Source organism: Sinocyclocheilus grahami, unplaced genomic scaffold (assembly GCF_001515645.1).
Source record: "Sinocyclocheilus grahami isolate Dianchi unplaced genomic scaffold, SAMN03320097.WGS_v1.1 scaffold465.1, whole genome shotgun sequence".
Lineage (NCBI taxonomy): Eukaryota > Metazoa > Chordata > Actinopteri > Cypriniformes > Cyprinidae > Sinocyclocheilus > Sinocyclocheilus grahami.
This window is the reverse complement of record NW_015505644.1, coordinates 109,566-127,851: the sequence shown is the minus strand read 5'-3', so window position 1 is coordinate 127,851 and position 18,286 is coordinate 109,566. Positions and strand designations below refer to the sequence as shown.

At 36.4% G+C, this 18,286-nt stretch overlaps 1 protein-coding gene across 1 annotated transcript in view; it reads left to right on the top strand.

Moving 5' to 3' along the window:
- Positions 1–16,931, top strand: part of prickle3 (prickle homolog 3) — a 58,840-nt gene extending 41,909 nt beyond the window's left edge. The window contains exons 3-9 of the mRNA XM_016235237.1: positions 5,254–5,437; positions 7,101–7,214; positions 7,898–8,057; positions 9,943–10,200; positions 11,693–12,016; positions 13,203–13,380; positions 15,997–16,931. Coding sequence (XP_016090723.1) covers positions 5,254–5,437; positions 7,101–7,214; positions 7,898–8,057; positions 9,943–10,200; positions 11,693–12,016; positions 13,203–13,380; positions 15,997–16,495 — 1,717 coding nt within the window. The 3' untranslated portion in view covers positions 16,496–16,931. The remainder of the gene's footprint in view (positions 1–5,253; positions 5,438–7,100; positions 7,215–7,897; positions 8,058–9,942; positions 10,201–11,692; positions 12,017–13,202; positions 13,381–15,996) is intronic.
- Positions 16,932–18,286: the final 1,355 nt, after the last annotated feature.

Below are 18,286 nucleotides of genomic sequence, written 5' to 3'. Positions count from 1 at the left end.
TGTGTCTATATATATATATATATATATATATATATATATATATATATATATATATATATATATATATATATATATATAAATAAAAGATGCATCAAATGACACTCAACTAAAGAAAAAAATACCCAAACCTTTTTTTTTATGTCAGGCTTTGTACATTCTGTCATCATTTACTGCTCATGTTGTTTCAAATCTGTACGACTTTATTAGTCTTCAAAAGCAGATATTTAGATGAATGTTTTTCATGTTTGTCCATACAGTGAAAGTCAACGGGTTCTAAAACTACAGTGGAATTGTACTGAACTTTCATTTTTTGTTTTGGTCTTGGTTCTTCTATATGAAATAATGCAACGATTAGTTTGGCTCTGATTTTAATTGTGTTTGTGTATGTTGGTGGATTTTGTTGGCATGGGTTTGACTGTGTAGTGAAGTATAAGATCTGAATATGCTGCCATGACTCTAGTCATTGTTTCTGTTGTTGCCATGGATGAACCTGCAGTGCTTGTCTTCATCAGAAACGTTAGATCATGTTGTCATTAATAGATGTCATTAATTAAATTGCTGTGCCAACAGCAGATGAATTAAATCAGGGTGAGGTGTCAAACCAATGCTGTGATACAGGCTGGTCTGTACGCACATGCTACTTTCCTTTTTTCTGTTAAATATTACTCAACTTGATTTAATGCATATCGATTGTGGGTGTGTGTGTGTGTGTATAGTTAGATGTTAGATGTATAGTTAATTCTTAGCCTTACTTAATTTATGGATGTTTAGGAAACCAACATGAAAGCTATTTGCAACCCAGATTTTTTTCTTTCTTTCTTTTCCCCCCCCCCATAATATGACATACTTTTGAGTGAAAGAGGATAGTCAGTGAGAAAAAAAAATGAGGACAGGGCTTGACTTTATCATTGAGGAATTGATTGGATTGTGAAAAGTCTCTTTATGACAGAGGGGAGAGCCTGAAAAATAAGAGGGCTTCATAGCATCAGCTTAAAATAAGTCATAGAAAGGTGAAGCAAGTCATAACATTTTGATTTGGTGTTGATGAAGGCAAACATTTTCTTTTTCTTTCTGTGCAAAATGATGAATTGTTCACAGTAAGACCAGTATGCAGAAAGCCAAAAAAAAAAAAAAAGTTCAAATTTGACCTCAAGGTGACAGAGGAATGTCAACAAGAGTTGATGTAACACCTTTTATGGGAGTGTGGTGTAAGTCATGAATCACTGGCCTGAAATTACGGTGTGTTTTGAGGAGTAATAATAGGTATCATGAACATCAGTCACGTCAGCTAGCGCTCAAGAATGTCAGTGATGGGGTTTGACCACAATCAGAATTGAATAAATGCGTAACTAATTAATTACAGAGTGTCTATTATCACTGAAAGCTATTTACACTAGCTCCACCAACCGCTGACTGTTCAAGCCAGACGAAATGAAGACGGAAGCAGTGTGGTAACAGAAACCGTGTTGTGGCGAGTAAAGGGGCCTGTGCCCGGGTTACGTTTGAAGTCTGGTACAAATATGACATAGGCTACAAAAATACATAGGCTAAATAGCCTCATTTGTATCCACAAGAAATCATTAAAAGATTGCGATCGCGATTCAAACGCATGCAATCTTATTCTTAAATGACGATTCCGCTATGGCAATTAAACTTCTGAAATCACATCGGAATATTTAAACCTGCTTTCGCGTAGCCGCTGATCCAGAGAGAGCAGCGCTCATCATGTAAGCTTTATGTAGGCTACATTTCTGTTTTGCAAACTTTAGCGAAATAATAACGAAAGTATTGGGATAACATATTATAGTCCAGATATAGACTCTGATGTTGCGGCAGCTGCAATCAAAATGAGTAATGAGTAAATTACCTTTGGAACTAGCCTAATATTATGCTTCAAATATTTTGTTACTTTATGCCATTAAGTGGCGACCAGTGTCTGTTAAAATGTATTTGATGTCTGAATCATTTATTCAAGAGATGCGTTCAAAAACTTTGGACGAAACAAGTCTTTATTCGTTTATTTCAAATGATTTTACATGATTTCATTTAAATGAATACATATTTTTAAATAGACACAATCTTTAAATAGATTTATATCATTAAATAAAACATTTTGTCAGAAACTCATTTTGTTTGGTTGTCTAATGTTTGTTTTCAGAGTCGAAAACAAAACATTAGACAATGGTCCCCCTCGGTCCATTCGTCACGGGGCCCCCTCAAGCACGGTGCCCGGTGCGACCGCACTAGTTGTACCCCCCCTAAGGACGGCCCTGGATATGACGCTAGTTTCACTCAAATGCTCAGGAAGTGACTCTCAGAGCAGTTCTGGAGATGTTGTTCATGTATTTATGCCCTCATTTCGAGAGACAGCAGACGCTGAAATCACCGCGCTCTTCAGTACGTGTGTACAGAGAGCAACATACAAGATTGATATTTAAATAGTCTTTTTGCAGCTTAATATTTACAGATACTAGTCTCGCGATTTGATTTGAAGACCTACTTTAGATGAATTCATTCAGACAAATTCCATGACATTCCGCGTTATACAGTAAATTCCGTTTTTATGACTGGATTCTGCGATTCCGTCTGCTTTTTCTGCATCGTGGAAATCATAGGGCCCTATTTTAATATAATCAGATACACTGAATATGCTATTGCATACGTTTTTACAATGTACTATAATACACTGAGGTACAAATAGTATTTGCCACTATTTACACTTAGTGCAAAGAAAATACCGCTATTTTCACAAATAAATATTGCACAAAAAAAAAAGACTATTAAATAAAATAAAATCATGATTTAAAGAAAATAGTCGGTGAGTAGGGGATTTGGTTCAAAACATTTTTTTGTTATGCTGGTTGGAAGGTGTAGATCATAAAATGTTTGTTCAATCACTTGCCTGACAATGTATGTATTTGCATACCTCCGTGCACCCAGTTAGTGCAGAAATGATACGTGATCAGCGCGTACCATTACGCTACTGCAGACAGAGCGAGAATGGAAGGCATTTGATTGTGATATTATGCGCTTTGTGAAGTGATGTTTTCTCACCGGTGAGCGAGACATGAGACTAATAAATAAAATAAAATCATGATTTAAAGAAAATAGTCGGTGAGTAGGGGATTTGGTTCAAAACATTTTTTGTTATGCTGGTTGGAAGGTGTAGATCATAAAATGTTTGTTCAATCACTTGCCTGACAATGTATGTATTTGCATACCTCCGTGCACCCAGTTAGTGCAGAAATGATACGTGATCAGCGCGTACCATTACGCTACTGCAGACAGAGCGAGAATGGAAGGCATTTGATTGTGATATTATGCGCTTTGTGAAGTGATGTTTTCTCACCGGTGAGCGAGACATGAGGTAATCTGACAGCGCTGACGCCGTCTCTCACTGTGCCGCTGCTTAGCCTCTGCTCTGCCTCTTCGCAAACACAGGTGGCCGACACATGCACACTAGAAAGCTTCATGTTTGTCCAGTGTCTGCACTATTTTTATCCAGAAGTTATGTTAAAAATGCCTTTGTACTCTTTTAAATTAAAGTTGCGGCAATCTCATGACTCTCTCACACATGCGCTTGTCAATGCAGCCTGCAGTCTGTTGTTGGTGCAGTCTCTGCTATTTTGTTGTTGTTGTGTCTCTTTAGTTTTATTTTCTACTGTGAAACAATGGCCCGAGGCAGTGCTGCCACCTTGTGGAACAACTGATTAGTGCAAAACAAATTCAATGCCCACGTGCGACCCAAATCGAATTACAAAAATTGAATGGTGCGCGTACAGTACGTGCATACTAGTGGTGACAGAATTACATTTACATTTAGTCATTTAGCAGATGCTTTTATCCAAAACGACTTACAAATGAGGACAATGGAAGCAATCAAAATAGCAATAGAGCAATGAAATGCAAGTGCTATAACAAGTCTCAGTTAGCTTAACACAGTAAACATAGCAAGGTTTTTTTTTTATTATGTAATTGTTAGTAATTAACAAACGGTCCCTCTGTAATCTCTTTGCCACCTCGAAAATTCTCAGTCCCTTAAAGTGTATACGGCCGGGAAGCAAGAAAACACACATCAAATTGTATTCTCAATACTTCAACTTTATTCATAGATACAAGGATATTATATAGGCATATGTCGAGGGGAGTTTCAACCCTTTAACCAATGAGGATATAGATGACATACATATAGGATTTTGGCCAAGAATATGTGTTATATAAAATGGTCACATGTACAGGAAAATATGGACATATTAGGAATAAACTTGGCGAAGGATGCTGAACTATATCCATAGTTCAACACGAACCCCATTACCTTGGAGTCCTATATATCGTGTCCTCGTTTGAACATTTGAACCCAGAAAAGCTAATGCATACATGTGCGCATGCGTACCTCGAATATGAGTAAGAGATATTAAAACATAATACAAGAGAGAGAGATCAGATGGAGGAGGGGGGAATCAGAAGAAGACAACATTGCTCTGTACAGGGAGGGCGAGCAGAGAGGGAGAGGGAAGAAAAGGAGGGTGAAAACATCTGGAACCAATACAGACAGAGAGTGTTTTCTAACAGTAATAAATAAAAAAAACGGATAGATTAGAAAAATAATAAAATTAAAATAAAAAGAATTAGCATCACGTACACTGTACGTGGGCCATCGCATACATGTAACAACTGAAGTATACTTTGGAGTTTACAAAAAACATGGTGGTGCATGTACAGTTTGTGCGTACTGTTCTGATAATGAAATTTGTGTTGCACGCATTATACGCATACACTAGTGTACGTGTAAAAAATATACTAGTATAATATACTTTGGGTTTTTGAATATAGCACACTAGTTGTGATTGTGAATGGTTTCCACTTTGATCGTGGAAATGAGTGGATATGTCCTGTTATGTTTCATGAAAAATGTTTCAAGAATATTGTTTTGCTACATGGCGTCGAGTAGACAGAATTTTTATTTTGGGTGAACTGTCTTTTTGAGGAAATGCTGAAATTGCACAAATGTACCATGGGCAGTGCCGTCTCCCTCGTTCTCATGTTCATAAAGTCTTTTTTGAACTGCTTTAATTTAACCATGAATATAGAATTTTGTTTGCCTGATTGTCTGTTTCACAAAATTGTTTTAATTCCCTATTTTTTTTTAACAGATCCAAAATCATGAACAGTTTTGTACAGGTCTAGTTTGAGTTTGAGTCCGTTGTTTTGGCTGTGTTCACTCAGCGCCGCACTGCTGACCTGTTTCCACAGGAAGATCTGTGTGCACTGTAAGTGTGTGCGGGAGGAGCATGTGGTGCGCTCTGTGCCCGGACAGCTGGAGAGAATGATGTTGAAGCTGGTGTCTGACTTCCAGAGGCACTCCATATCTGACGACGACTCGGGCTGCGCCTCGGAAGAATACGCCTGGGTGCCACCTGGGATCAAGCCTGAACAGGTGAGCAGGCAACATTCAGAAGAATCTATACATACGATGACATTTTAGTAAAGTGTTCATTGATTGGAGAGTTTGCTCTGAATCAGCCAATCACAGCCTCTCTTGCACTCAGTCAAACAAAGCGGATGCTCTTTTCCATACAATGAGACATAATGGTGGCTCACACATCAAGCTTCACTAAGGACAAAACAACATGATGTTGGTTGCCTTGTGTAGTTTTGATATTTAGCATTATGTCTTTTCCACATTTTATTTCATTCTGCCCAGTAACCACCCACTTGCACAGGAAGAGACTGTACTCGTATGAAAAGCGACCAGTCACAGTTTGTGTGTAGTTTTCTAAGCCAATGTAAAATTGTATTATAAGTTTGCATTTTTTCCCCTATCACATAGTAATCATCCTAAAGTAGATATCAATCGAAACCTTAAGTCCAGCTCACATTGCGCGATTTTGGCTACAATTTGGTCGTCTGAGACAAATTTTGAAAATCCTAAAAGATTCCTATAATCCTAGGCTAAAATCTGTAGTCTTTTGACATGTTCACCGACAGCCGATTAATGGCCGTTGCTTCAACAAAATTCTGGCAGTGTCAGAAGATTTGGCGCACTGCTCTGCAGTGTGACTGTCTCCGTTTTTCAAGACAAGCCATTATCAGAATTAGAGATTTCTAAAATCGCCATAAATTCCAGCGCTCCCATCCTCCGCTCACGGAATTCATATGATATGTTGCCTTTGCTATATAAACACCGGTTGTGCACTGTTTTCATTTGGGTGTGTAGTGCAGCTTACACTATTCTTCTTAAATACGCCGCTATTGTCGCCATTAATTTACTTTTCATGATAGCCAAAATTTCAGCATCGCATGTAATGCAGCTCGCAGTCACTGAGTGTGTATGGGCTGATAATGTGAAACTCCAGTCAAGTTTTCTTGCGCGCACCCGTTTTTAACATGTCTTGACTGCTGTACAGTCTGACATTAATGACAACTGAGATCCCACCATTTGACATGATCATCATGTTCGTAGACTGGCAAGCAACAATCGTAAAGGACTATTAAACACGCACAGTTTGAGCCCGGCTTTAAACACTCAAAATTCATCCTGTGAAAGCAGTTTTAAAATCAGACATTGCATTACCACGGAAACTGTACTTTAAATCCTTTTAGCAGGCTCCTCCCGCTAGTGGGCGGTGTCAAGTGTCATATTACAAAATTAACTTTTTCTAATCTTGACAAAACATCATTGGAAAGGTCTATTTTGACAGAAATGCATACCTGGGGGCTATTTTTGGTATAAATCTCACTGGAACCTCCATTTTTGTGATGTCAACTTCAAATTTGGAACATACCTTAAATTGATGTATAGCTTTGATTTCAAAATACTCCAAAATATTTTGTAACGTATAGGCTATATTTGAAATAAAATATTTAAAAAAAAAACAGTACAGCACATTTTCTTTACAGGAAACAAACTTCTATAACTTTTTTTACACTTTTATTTTTTTTTATGTTTTTCACTTTCAATAATCTGCAGATTGTCTTCTTTAAAAAGAGACCAACCTTAGGTCTGTATTTCAAAGCGTTCATGAATTTCATATGCATTTTCACGTATATATCCAGAAAAGGGGGGTGACAGTTAATTATCTGTGTTCGTGTATGTACAGGTGTATCAGTACTTCAGCTGTATTCCAGAGGACAAGGTTCCATACGTCAACAGTCCAGGAGAGCGATACCGTATTAAACAGCTTCTACACCAGCTGCCGGCCCATGACAGCGAGGTAAAACTGCTTACATGCTCACACTCGTCTCTGGATCCCAAACCCCCAGCTGTGAATCCTGAATCTATGAACCCTACAGCCTGGTCTTAGATTCTGATCTGAAATCAGAGATGAATACTAGCTTATGCACACTGAGTACTTATTTTTATAGTAGTAAGCAGTATGCAATGTTATTTATTTTTTTAATTATTAAAAACAACAGTGCAGTACGCTACATGTTGTCAGGTGAACATGAATGTCAGGGGGGGGGGGGGGGGGTGAAGCAGCACAACTGTTTTCAACATTGATAATAACAAGAAATTTTTTTGAGTATAAAATCAGCATATTAGAATGATTTCTAAAGGATCATGTTACACTGAAGATTGGAGTAATGAAGCTGAAAATTCAGCTTCGATCACAGAAGTAAATTACAGTTTAAAATATATTAAAATACAAAGCAGCTCTTTTAAATTGTAATAATTTTTTGTAATATTCATTTTTATATTTTTCATGATAAGCAGAAGAGAGAAAAAAACGTACCCAAATGCATTTATGTTGTATATTATGGTAGTAAAAAAAAAATTATGCAAAATAAAATTTCTTAGGGTGCAATGTTTTTTGATGTTTTCATGAATTTCACCATCCATATTCACCGGATTTTATTAATGACATTGATAATGTCTTGTAAATGTGTGTGTGCACAGCCTCAGTACTGTAACTCTCTGGATGAAGAAGAGAAGAAAGAATTGAGGTTATTCAGCCAGCAGAGGAAGAGAGAGAATCTGGGCCGCGGCATCGTTCGACTTTTTCCAGTCACCATGACCGGAGCCATCTGTCAACAGGTAGAGAAACAGAGACACCACAGTGTGACAGTCTGCTGATCACATCAGCCCTGATGCTTCTTCTCATCTGTAACGTCACCTTGAAATCACAACTCACTGCTTCACTGCCCGGGAAAAAGAGTGCATACTTCTCTGAGTATCACTTCAGCTGAAGTATGGAGTGTGCATTGAGCTACTTGAGCTGAAGAGGCTCTCATCTGGCATGTGGCTTCAGGAAACTGTTTGATATGCTGTGATCAATTCAAACTCCAGCCTGAGCAGAGCCAAGGCAGATATCATATGTACTAGATAAAAGCGCATACTTTCCATACACCCCCTGCAATATTTCAAGGGTTTTGCCACATTTCTACACCCATAATGCACTCCAGCTGATGAGTAGCTGCCAGGAGGAGAGGCCGTTTGTGTCGTGTTGTGTTGTGTGAATACTCAGTCTTTTTATGTCATCAAACACAGAAGTAACAAAATTAGTACATAATCATTCTTTCATATTTATACTTAGAAATGTTTTAATTTCGGCTTTATTATAGCTGTTTATTATAGAGGCTTCGCTCTGCTAAATAACAAGACAGTGCTGTTAAAGAGTGCTAGACGTGATGTGAAGCAGATTTACCATTTTAGTTGTGGTAAAATCAATGTAACACAAGCTTACGTGGCTTAAATGTAAATGTATTGGTGATAAAATCAAGATAAACCATTATTTAGCGTGGTATTAAAGAATTACAAAAAATATTTATGACTCATCCTGCAGTTTATGTTTAGTAATAATAGTAATCATAATAATAATAATAAATTGTATTATATTAATTGTACTAAATTATATAAATTAAATCAAATAAAGAGATATATTACTATAGTAATAATACTGTTGTACTGTAAAAAAATTGAGTATTTAAATATAATAGTAATTATAATTATTTTACAGTACAATTAATAATACTTATTATTAAGTTACATATAAAAAATACTTTTATATTGTAATGTAAAAGTGGAGTATTTATTATTATTAATAATAATAATAATAATATTTTATAGTGCAAATATTATTTATTATTATACTACTAGTACTATAGTGACATTTATTAAATGTTTTAGTCATTTATTTCTGCATTTTTGTCATTTTTATTATAATTTGTTTTTATTTGATTTTCAACAAACTACGTAAAAATTAGATATATTTTATTTCAAGGAAAAAAACGTTTTTATATGGTTTTAGTTTTAAGTAACTATAATGCTGTTATAATAATACTATACAATCGAATTTGATCCCAGCCTCGCATCAATGAGTATTTAATAGCAGTAATTAATTTAAACACTATTTATAATTACAAAAAGTTATTTCACTATTAGACCAAATTTTTGCATGCAAGGTCAAAAAAGCATTTATTTTTACTTTATTTGCTCAACGACTCCCAAACAATTCGCTCAACGATTCATTTTTCCAAACCCTTCCTTTGCGTGATGCTAATCTGCGGTGATTGGTCCGATTGGTCTCAGTTTCATTTCATCTCACCTGTAACGCCTGATAAAGCAGTGTTTGTGAGCGCAGTGCTGCTTTGTGTACGGTGTTACCGGGGAAACCGCTATTTTTACCCCTCCAAAAGCCGCACCTAGTGGCAAAGAATGAATTAGCATTTTTATTCAGACCAACGCGAAAAGACCAACAAGTGGGCGGGCAATATGCTAATGTTTCATGTTCACGTCAACATGAACCGGCTTGGGATTCGTTTTAAAAACGACTCGTTTCAATGATTCAGAGTCGACTCTTTATACACAGTGCACTTTCAGATTTAAAACTTTGCAGGATGTTTTCATTCACCTACACACTGCATGAAAGGTACTTTTCAAAATAATAGCAGCACTTTAAATGAACTAATAGAGTTCAGTCTGGCCCTGCATGATTTATTGAGTGGGTTCAAACACACGTACTGTTGCTGTGTATGTGACTTATGCAGTTTCTTGCTCCTCCTGTGGTGATCAGATCATCTTTGCGGACGAGTGTACGGAGGCGGAGGGCCGGCACTGGCACATGAAGCACTTCTGCTGTTTCGAGTGTGAGGCGGCGCTGGGTGGCCAGCGCTACATCATGAGAGAGAGCCGGCCGTACTGCTGCCACTGCTACGAGTCTCTGTACGCCGAATACTGCGACACCTGTGGAGAACATATCGGTGAGAGCAGACTGACAACACTGTATACCAGCACTAGATTGCATGGACATGACACACAGTGAGAGAGTGGGAAAAAGATCAAAAGAACACGGAGTAAATACAACTAAAATATATAGCAGAATTTTTGAGGCTGAACAAAAGCATTTCATCAAAGCGAAAAAAATTACATTGAATTTAGCATATTTTTGGATATTTTATCTCCCACTTTTTATCATAATATCACATCACTATAAATAATAATATATATATATATTTTACATCCGTTTAAATTAAAGGCAATGCAACAAATACTACCATTATGTATAAATATAATTTAAATAACATGCATAATATACAGTGCCCTCCACTAATATTGGCACCCTTCGTAAATATGAGCAAAGGCGGCTGTGAAAATAAATCTGCATCGTTTATCCTATTGATCTTTCAAAAAATGCACAAAATTCTAACCTATATAAACAATGCAGATTTATTTTCACAGCCGCCTTTGCTCATATTTATCAAGGGTGCCAATATTAGTGGAGGGCACTGTAGATATTTGCATTACAATATTGAGGATTTAGGGGGAAACTTATTATTTGTCTTATAATGAAACTTATCATGAAATTTAAGTCTCATATTAAAGCCTCAAAATTATAATAATCTGTATTATGAAATGCCACCAGAACATCAGAAGCTGCTATCATTTAAAAGTTTGGGATCAGCAAGGTTTTTTTTTTTCAAATTATTTTTATTCAGCAAGGATGCATTACATTTGTCAGAAGTTGCAGTAAACTTCTATTGCAGATTTTTTTATTCAAATAATCCTGAAAACAAATATCAGTCTCCACAAAAATATGATGCAGCATAACTGTCTCAGAAATGTTTCTTGAGCATCAAATCGGCATATTATACTGATTTCTGAAGGATCATGTGACACTGAAGACTAGAGTAATGCTGCTGAAAATTCAGCTTTGATCGCAGGAATAAATTGCATTTTAAAATATATTAAAATAGAAATCTTTTTTTATTATTGTAATAATATTTTACTGTATTTTTGATCAAACAAATCCAGCCTTGATGAGTATAAGACTTCTTTCAAAATAAATTAAAAGATGGCCTCAAACGTTTGAATGGTAATGTAAATAAACTGCCTTTTTGTTATTATTATTATTATTATTATTATTATTTTCTACAATACTACTTAATAGGCTTAAGTTACTTTTAAAAGGATGCACTAGTTGCATATATAAAACCTTTATTTGTTGCGCTGCCCACTTGCCATACCATGAACACACTTGATTTCTTGATTCTTGAAAAACACCCTTGATTGTTTTTACAAACTGAAGCACGTGTTGAAGTTCTTTCTGTGTAAATGACAGCATTGCTACAGATGCAGAAGCTTAACTTGCATTCCATTCGATGACGGCAGTAAAAAGCTCAGTAATTACAGAGAAATGCTGTGCTTCCTGATTGAAGGGTTTGAGCGTTTGACTTCCTCGCTCTCTGTCTGCAGGTATAGACCAGGGTCAGATGACGTTCGAGGGCCAGCACTGGCACGCGTCCGAGGCGTGTTTCTGCTGCGCCTGCTGTCGGCTCCCTCTGCTGGGCAGACCCTTCCTGCCTCGCGGCGGACTCATCTTCTGCTCCCGCTCCTGCTCGCTCGGGGAAGACCCAGACAACTCTGACTCCTGCGATTCTGCCCTGCAGAGCAAACCAGTGTCACACAAGACTGTTCAAAACCAGCAGAGCACTTCCACACCACGGCCACAGGAGGGAGCCAACGTCAGAGCAGCGAGCACAACAGCCAACGGGGGTCATTTTACACTGGACAGCAAAGGTACATGTTATCATGCGTTTTTCTATGAAACTTCACACATATGCATGATTTTCTCAAAAAAACAAACAAACACACATAATTCAGGTGCATCTCACAAAAGCTAGCTAGAAATATCATTTCCAAAGTCAAAAATAAAAAAATATTTAGCATAAAGGAAAAGACTATTTTTAGTAATATTAAGAAATGTGACATTGTTTTCATGACAAGTAATAATATTTTCCCAAATATTCTCATTGTTGTGATATGTCTTAATGTTTTATTTCTTTAGGTTTGTTTTAATCTTAATGATTAAGCACATTTTCTCACAGAATTCTTATTTTTAATTTTTTTTAAAAATGAAGAAAAGAGATATTCTTCAAATTAAAGTGCATTTGTAAACATACATAACAGTAGTATTTTTTTTCTCTCTTTGTTAACTTGGAAAAAATAAAATCTCTGAAATCTCATTAATCTCAATGGTGATTAAACCCAATTAAGCAGTTTTCCTCCCAAAATTATCATAACAGTTAAATAAAATAAATGTTATTTTAATTGAAAAGTATAATTGTATGTATACATAATTTCAAAAAAAGTTTGCAGACAAGATGATCAGTGTTTAGGTCCTAAAATAGCTTTGATTTTCTTCATTATTATTATTACTTTTGTTACTTTTATTCAGCAAGGATGGATTACACTGATCAAAAGTGTCAGTAAAGACATTTATAATGTTACAAAAGATTTCTATTTCAAATAAAAACACTTTCAAAGAATCCTGAAAAAAAGTATCACAGTATCTCCACAAAATATGAAGTAGCAAAACATTGATAATAATCAGAAATGTTTCTTGAGCAGCAAATCAGCATATTAGAATGATTTCTGAAGGATCATGTGACACTGAATGATGCTGAAAATTCAGCTTTGCATCAAAGTTACGTACAAGATTTAATAAAACAGAAAACGATTATATTAAACTGTACTATTATTTCACAATATAACTATTTTGTATCAGATAAATGCAGCCTTGGTGATCGTAAGAGACGACTTCTCTCAAAAACGAAACAAAACCAAAACTTTTTTTAACATATTACCAAAACATAACTAGGACGATGTGTATGTGATCAGCAATTGTAAAAATGTCCTCCATGCATGTAATTGACACTGTTTGTATTCAGAAGAATCTCTAATTATCCGCTTGTTCGTTCTGCAGGTGATCTCACCTCTTTCCATCCTATTCCGAATGGCCAACCTCCACCGTATGAACAAATACACACACAACACTCACAGCTCCATCCAGCAGCCAATGACAGGACAGCATTCGTTTGCAAGGACCAATCAGGCATCAGCACACAGCAGGTGAATCACCGGATAAACATACAGAAGTTGAAGTTATTTCTAATAATATTTCTGTTATAATATTAATATTAATATAATACTAATATTTTTGTTCAAATAGATGAAGCCTTGGTGAGCATAAAATACTTCTTTCAAAACAAAAAAAATCTTAGTTATTCTAAACTTAAATTATTCTATTGACCTGTAGTGTGTGTGTGTGTGTGTGTCTGTGTGTCTGTCTGTCTGTCTGTGAATATGGCCTTGCAGAAAAAAGCATTAACATGTGCTTTATAAGTATTAATATACAGCCAATATGCTAGTACTATTGCATGCTAATAATCAACTAGTTAATAGTGATAATTGTTCCTAAACTAATATTTTACCAGCTTATTTAATGTTTCTGAAGTATCAACAAAAAATAACAGGCAGAAAAAAAATGTTTTGAACAATGGTGAAATCATAAAATGGTGTCATAGATTGGTTTCTGAAGATCATGTGACACTGAAGACTGAAGTAATGATGCTGAAAATTCAGCTTTGATCACAGGAATAAATTACATTTTAAAACATACTAAAATAGAAGTTATTTGAATTTCTAATAATATTTCTGTTATAATATTAATATAATACTAATATTTTTGTTCAAATAGATGAAGCCTTGGTGAGCATAAAATACTTCTTTCAAAATAAAAAAATCTTAGTTATTCTAAACTTAAATTATTCTATTGACCTGTAGTGTGTGTGTGTGTGTCTGTCTGTCTGTCTGTCTGTCTGTCTGTCTGTCTGTGTGTGTGTGTGTGCCTGTGCCTGTGCGTGTGCGTGTGCGTGTGTGTGCCTGTGCGTGTGCGTGTGCGTGTGCGTGTGTGTGTGTGTGTGTGTGCCTGTGCCTGTGCGTGTGCGTGTGCGTGTGTGTGCCTGTGCCTGTGCGTGTGCGTGTGCCTGTGTGTGTGTGTGTGTGTGTGTGTGTGTGTGTGCATACATGCTGGCTTTTTGAAAGCAACATCCAAAAGCACAGCTAAAGAAAATAAGATTTGTTCAGTTGAACCTTTGAATCAAAATTTTATTGTTAAGAAAATGTATTTAAGAAATAAGGGAAATAAATACAAATAACTTCAAACCAACATTTGGTCCCAGTCTGAGCACCTTAGTAGTTTCTGAAGGTTTAGCATCATCTTTCGCTTTTGTTAGAAAAGCACAAAAATTCACCCCCATTTCATTTGTCATACCCAACAAAGTGGTCTAATATTTTTCTACCCTGTTTATGGAAAGTGACTCAAATGCCTTAAAAAATCAAAATACTTTCTGAGCTCCAAAGCACCTGACAAGGTTGTGTTCGAAATGCTTAAAGACTGGATTTCCCGAACAGGGGTCTGTGAATTCACAAAAGGCTAATAATTATTTCAATAGAACATAATATTAAAGGTCTGTACAGTCTTATTAAACCTTGATTATCAAGTCATGAATTATTTTAGGAAAGACACTTGTGTTTAACATCATTACAACAAAGCTGTTGGTGCACTTATAGTCACACATTTCATTGTTTACTGTTTTTTTTCATCCAAATTCTGGTTTGGACAGATGGATTCAGTAGTGATGAGGCCAGACTGAAACCAGGGAGATAAAACTAAAAATTCAAGAAGTTTATCATGTCATGATTGCTTCAGGGCATAGTTCACCCAAACAATACTAGTTCTGTCAGCATTCACTCACCCTACAAACATGCATGACTGACTTTCTTCTGTAGAACATAAAAGGTGAATTTTTGATATATAACGAGTGAACCAGCACTAGGGCTGCACAATAATGGTTAAACTGTTCATCACAATTAGTTGTGTTAATCACAATTTGTTTTTGTTTTTTTCACATAAGCACAAATCAAGAGAATGCAGATTTAGTCACAGGCTAACAATGTGAAACAAAACAGACTGGCTATATGACACTTTTGAGTGGAAGATCTACGCTCATCAGCACTTTTTCCATAATGTAGAGAGAGCATGTGTGCATGGTTGCCAGGATGGGAAGATTAAGTAAAACACTGCAGAAAATGTATCCATTTAGGGGACGAGCTCTGATAGGGTGATTTGAACCCTTGACACCTGGCAACCGTGACCATGAAAGCTTGTGGAGGCTTGTTACCAATCTAAGATAAAGCTAAATGCTTTGGCAACATTGTGTTGCACAATCATACTAATAAAGCTTAATTGAATTGAATTAAAGCTAAATGAATGAAATGTTTTAATTAAATAAATAACCAGCGGGCAAATATTGCCGATGATTATGCCTAATCAATTGTGAAAAGCAGAAATCCTGATCATGATTAAAATAGAATTTATCGTGCAGCACAAACTGTAGGACTCTGGCTGTGATGCTTTAAAAAAAAAAAGATTAAAAAACACTACAAAAAGTCTTCTGAAGTCATACAATAATCTCATGCAATATCTTTGTGTGAAGACAAATGATTAAAATTAAGGTCAATATTCACAGATAATCATTTAAACCAGTGAGCTAAAGAACTGGATCAGACTGTTTCACGATGTCTCAGGCTGGTTTTGTGAACTGGATCAGCAGATTTACAGAAAAGATCTGACTGGAAATAATGAGTTCTTCATGAATCATGAAAGACAGTTGTGAGATTTGTAGCGAGGGTGAGTAAACGATGACAAACTTTAGTTTTTGGGTGAACTATTCACAGTATGTTACAGTAAAATGTTATGACTTGTATCAGTCGGGATCTCATTTGATCATGTTTCCTTCAGATGGGTCGTACCACAGCAGTTTCCGTCGGGGAAGCGGTGGCCACCATCCCACGGAGAAGTGGCTCAGACGCTCCCGAGCTCCACGAAGCGACAGACCTCGTCTGGAAACCCTGGAGTGCAGGGTAGGAGACCGCAGGCGGTCCAACAGCGTCCTAGACGGCGGCCTTACCCTGCACTCCACCCGCTACCGGCACGAAGACTCCTGCTCCACCTGCTCCTCTTCCTCAGAGTCCGAGGAGGAAGGCTTCTTTCTGGGCCAGCGCATCACTCTGCCACCGCAGCTGACGGGCGAAGAGAGAGCAGCAGAAGGACAGACAGAGGACGAGGACAAGAGCCGAAGAGGAAGCTTCAGGAGAAGAAGGACACAGAGTCTCAGTAGAAAAGACAAGGACAAGAACTGCATACTGTCCTGAGACCAAGACGTGTGTGTTAAAAACTGAAGAACGCACTCAAGACTCTCTGAACCAGCAAGCTGCTCAGTCCAGATCAAAGTCGATGAGGGACATTTTGTATGATAAAAATAGAAACTCTCTTACAATTCTATGCATCTGTGTAACAGTATTTTTATAGAGATGATGATATATTATCCAATATCAGCTTCAGTATCAGGGTGCTTTGTCAAATTTATTGGCATTATTATTCGGGCCGAGGAACAGTTCTAATCCAAATTCTGTTTGTTACAGGAAAAGTAGAACTACAGTTTCTAAAGTTATGTGAGAGAGCTAGGTGGTAAGGTCACACAACACAAATATTCGGCACAATAAATTCACTCCAATTTTGGCATGCTGTTCAGTATGGAAGCTTGTTTCCACCACTGAATAAAAATAAATGGTCATTGCGACTTTTTCTTTTCTCTCGCAATTCTGACTTTTTATCTCGCAATTGCGAGTTTGTGTCTTGCAATTCTGACTTTTTTTCTCATAATTATGAGATATAAATTCACAATTGCAAGTTATAAAGTAGGGATGTACCGATACCACTTTTTCCAGTACTTGCTCGATACCGATACTTTTATTTTTGGTAATTGCCGACACCGAGTACCGATACCGATATTTTTATTGCATTTGTAAATTTTTTTAAATATTGGGTACAGGAACCAAAAGAGTATGTATAATGTTAGTTGGTTAACTTAATTTATCAAATAGATACAGTCAAACCAAAATGTATTCAGACACCTTCAACATTTCTTACATTATCACAGTTTATTCGCTATAGTTTAGAAAATGGTAATAAAATATGACAAGAACTCAGAGTTAAACTGTGTCAGAACAAATTCAGCTTGATAATGTTAGATAACTTTGATAGAAAGGTATGTAATGGATTACAATAAACCAAAAATAATTCAGACAACTGTTAGTATGACAGTATTTACACAATTATCAATACTTTGTTGGGCAACCCTTAGCCTTAATGACAGTCTGTAGTCTCCTGGGCGTGCTGTCACCCAGCTTCCTGCAAACCTCAACTTCAATGTTTTTTACCCCCAGACTCTGTCTGAATAATTTCTGCTCCCAAATGTTTTATCAGTTTTACTAGTAGTCCACTGTATGAAGGATTTTTGGGTATGATTTGTCACAGTTTACTTTATTTTGCTGTCCTCACTTACATAAATGAACTATAGTGTCCTGCACCCACTAGTAAAAATTATATCTGGTCTCTGAATCATTTTTGGTTTGACTGTATATCCTTCGGTTATTTTCACACTTAATTATGCCTATTAAAATGTATTTTACAAGTTTTTGTTATTTTCACTGTTAATGTTTTTGCTCTGTGGTACATCATCTTTAATTTAATAGCATTAGAGCTGCTCCATTGCAGCGGCTTAGTACTGTAATCACGCGCTTTGCTGTAATAATGCAGGGAACCACTCGTTATAAATCTCCTAACTGTGATATTTTCAAAAAAAGAAGTTGTGTTTTTTCATCTGAAACGTGCTGCGGTTTATATTCCAAAGCCACTCATATAATGCAGAAACACTCAAGCAAGCAAAACACGCGCAACGCGTGCACGTATTTGTACTGATGCAGAATAGTACAGCCCAGCGCATTTCACACAGGCTGCTAGATTCACTTTCGCCAGAAAGTAGTGTATGCCTAAGATTGAAAATAAATTATGTTTATAGTGAATGCCCCTATAAATGGTCTTATTTTTACGATTCAGTTTTAATCCAAATGATGCGTGTGCTAAGTGAGCGAACATCAAAG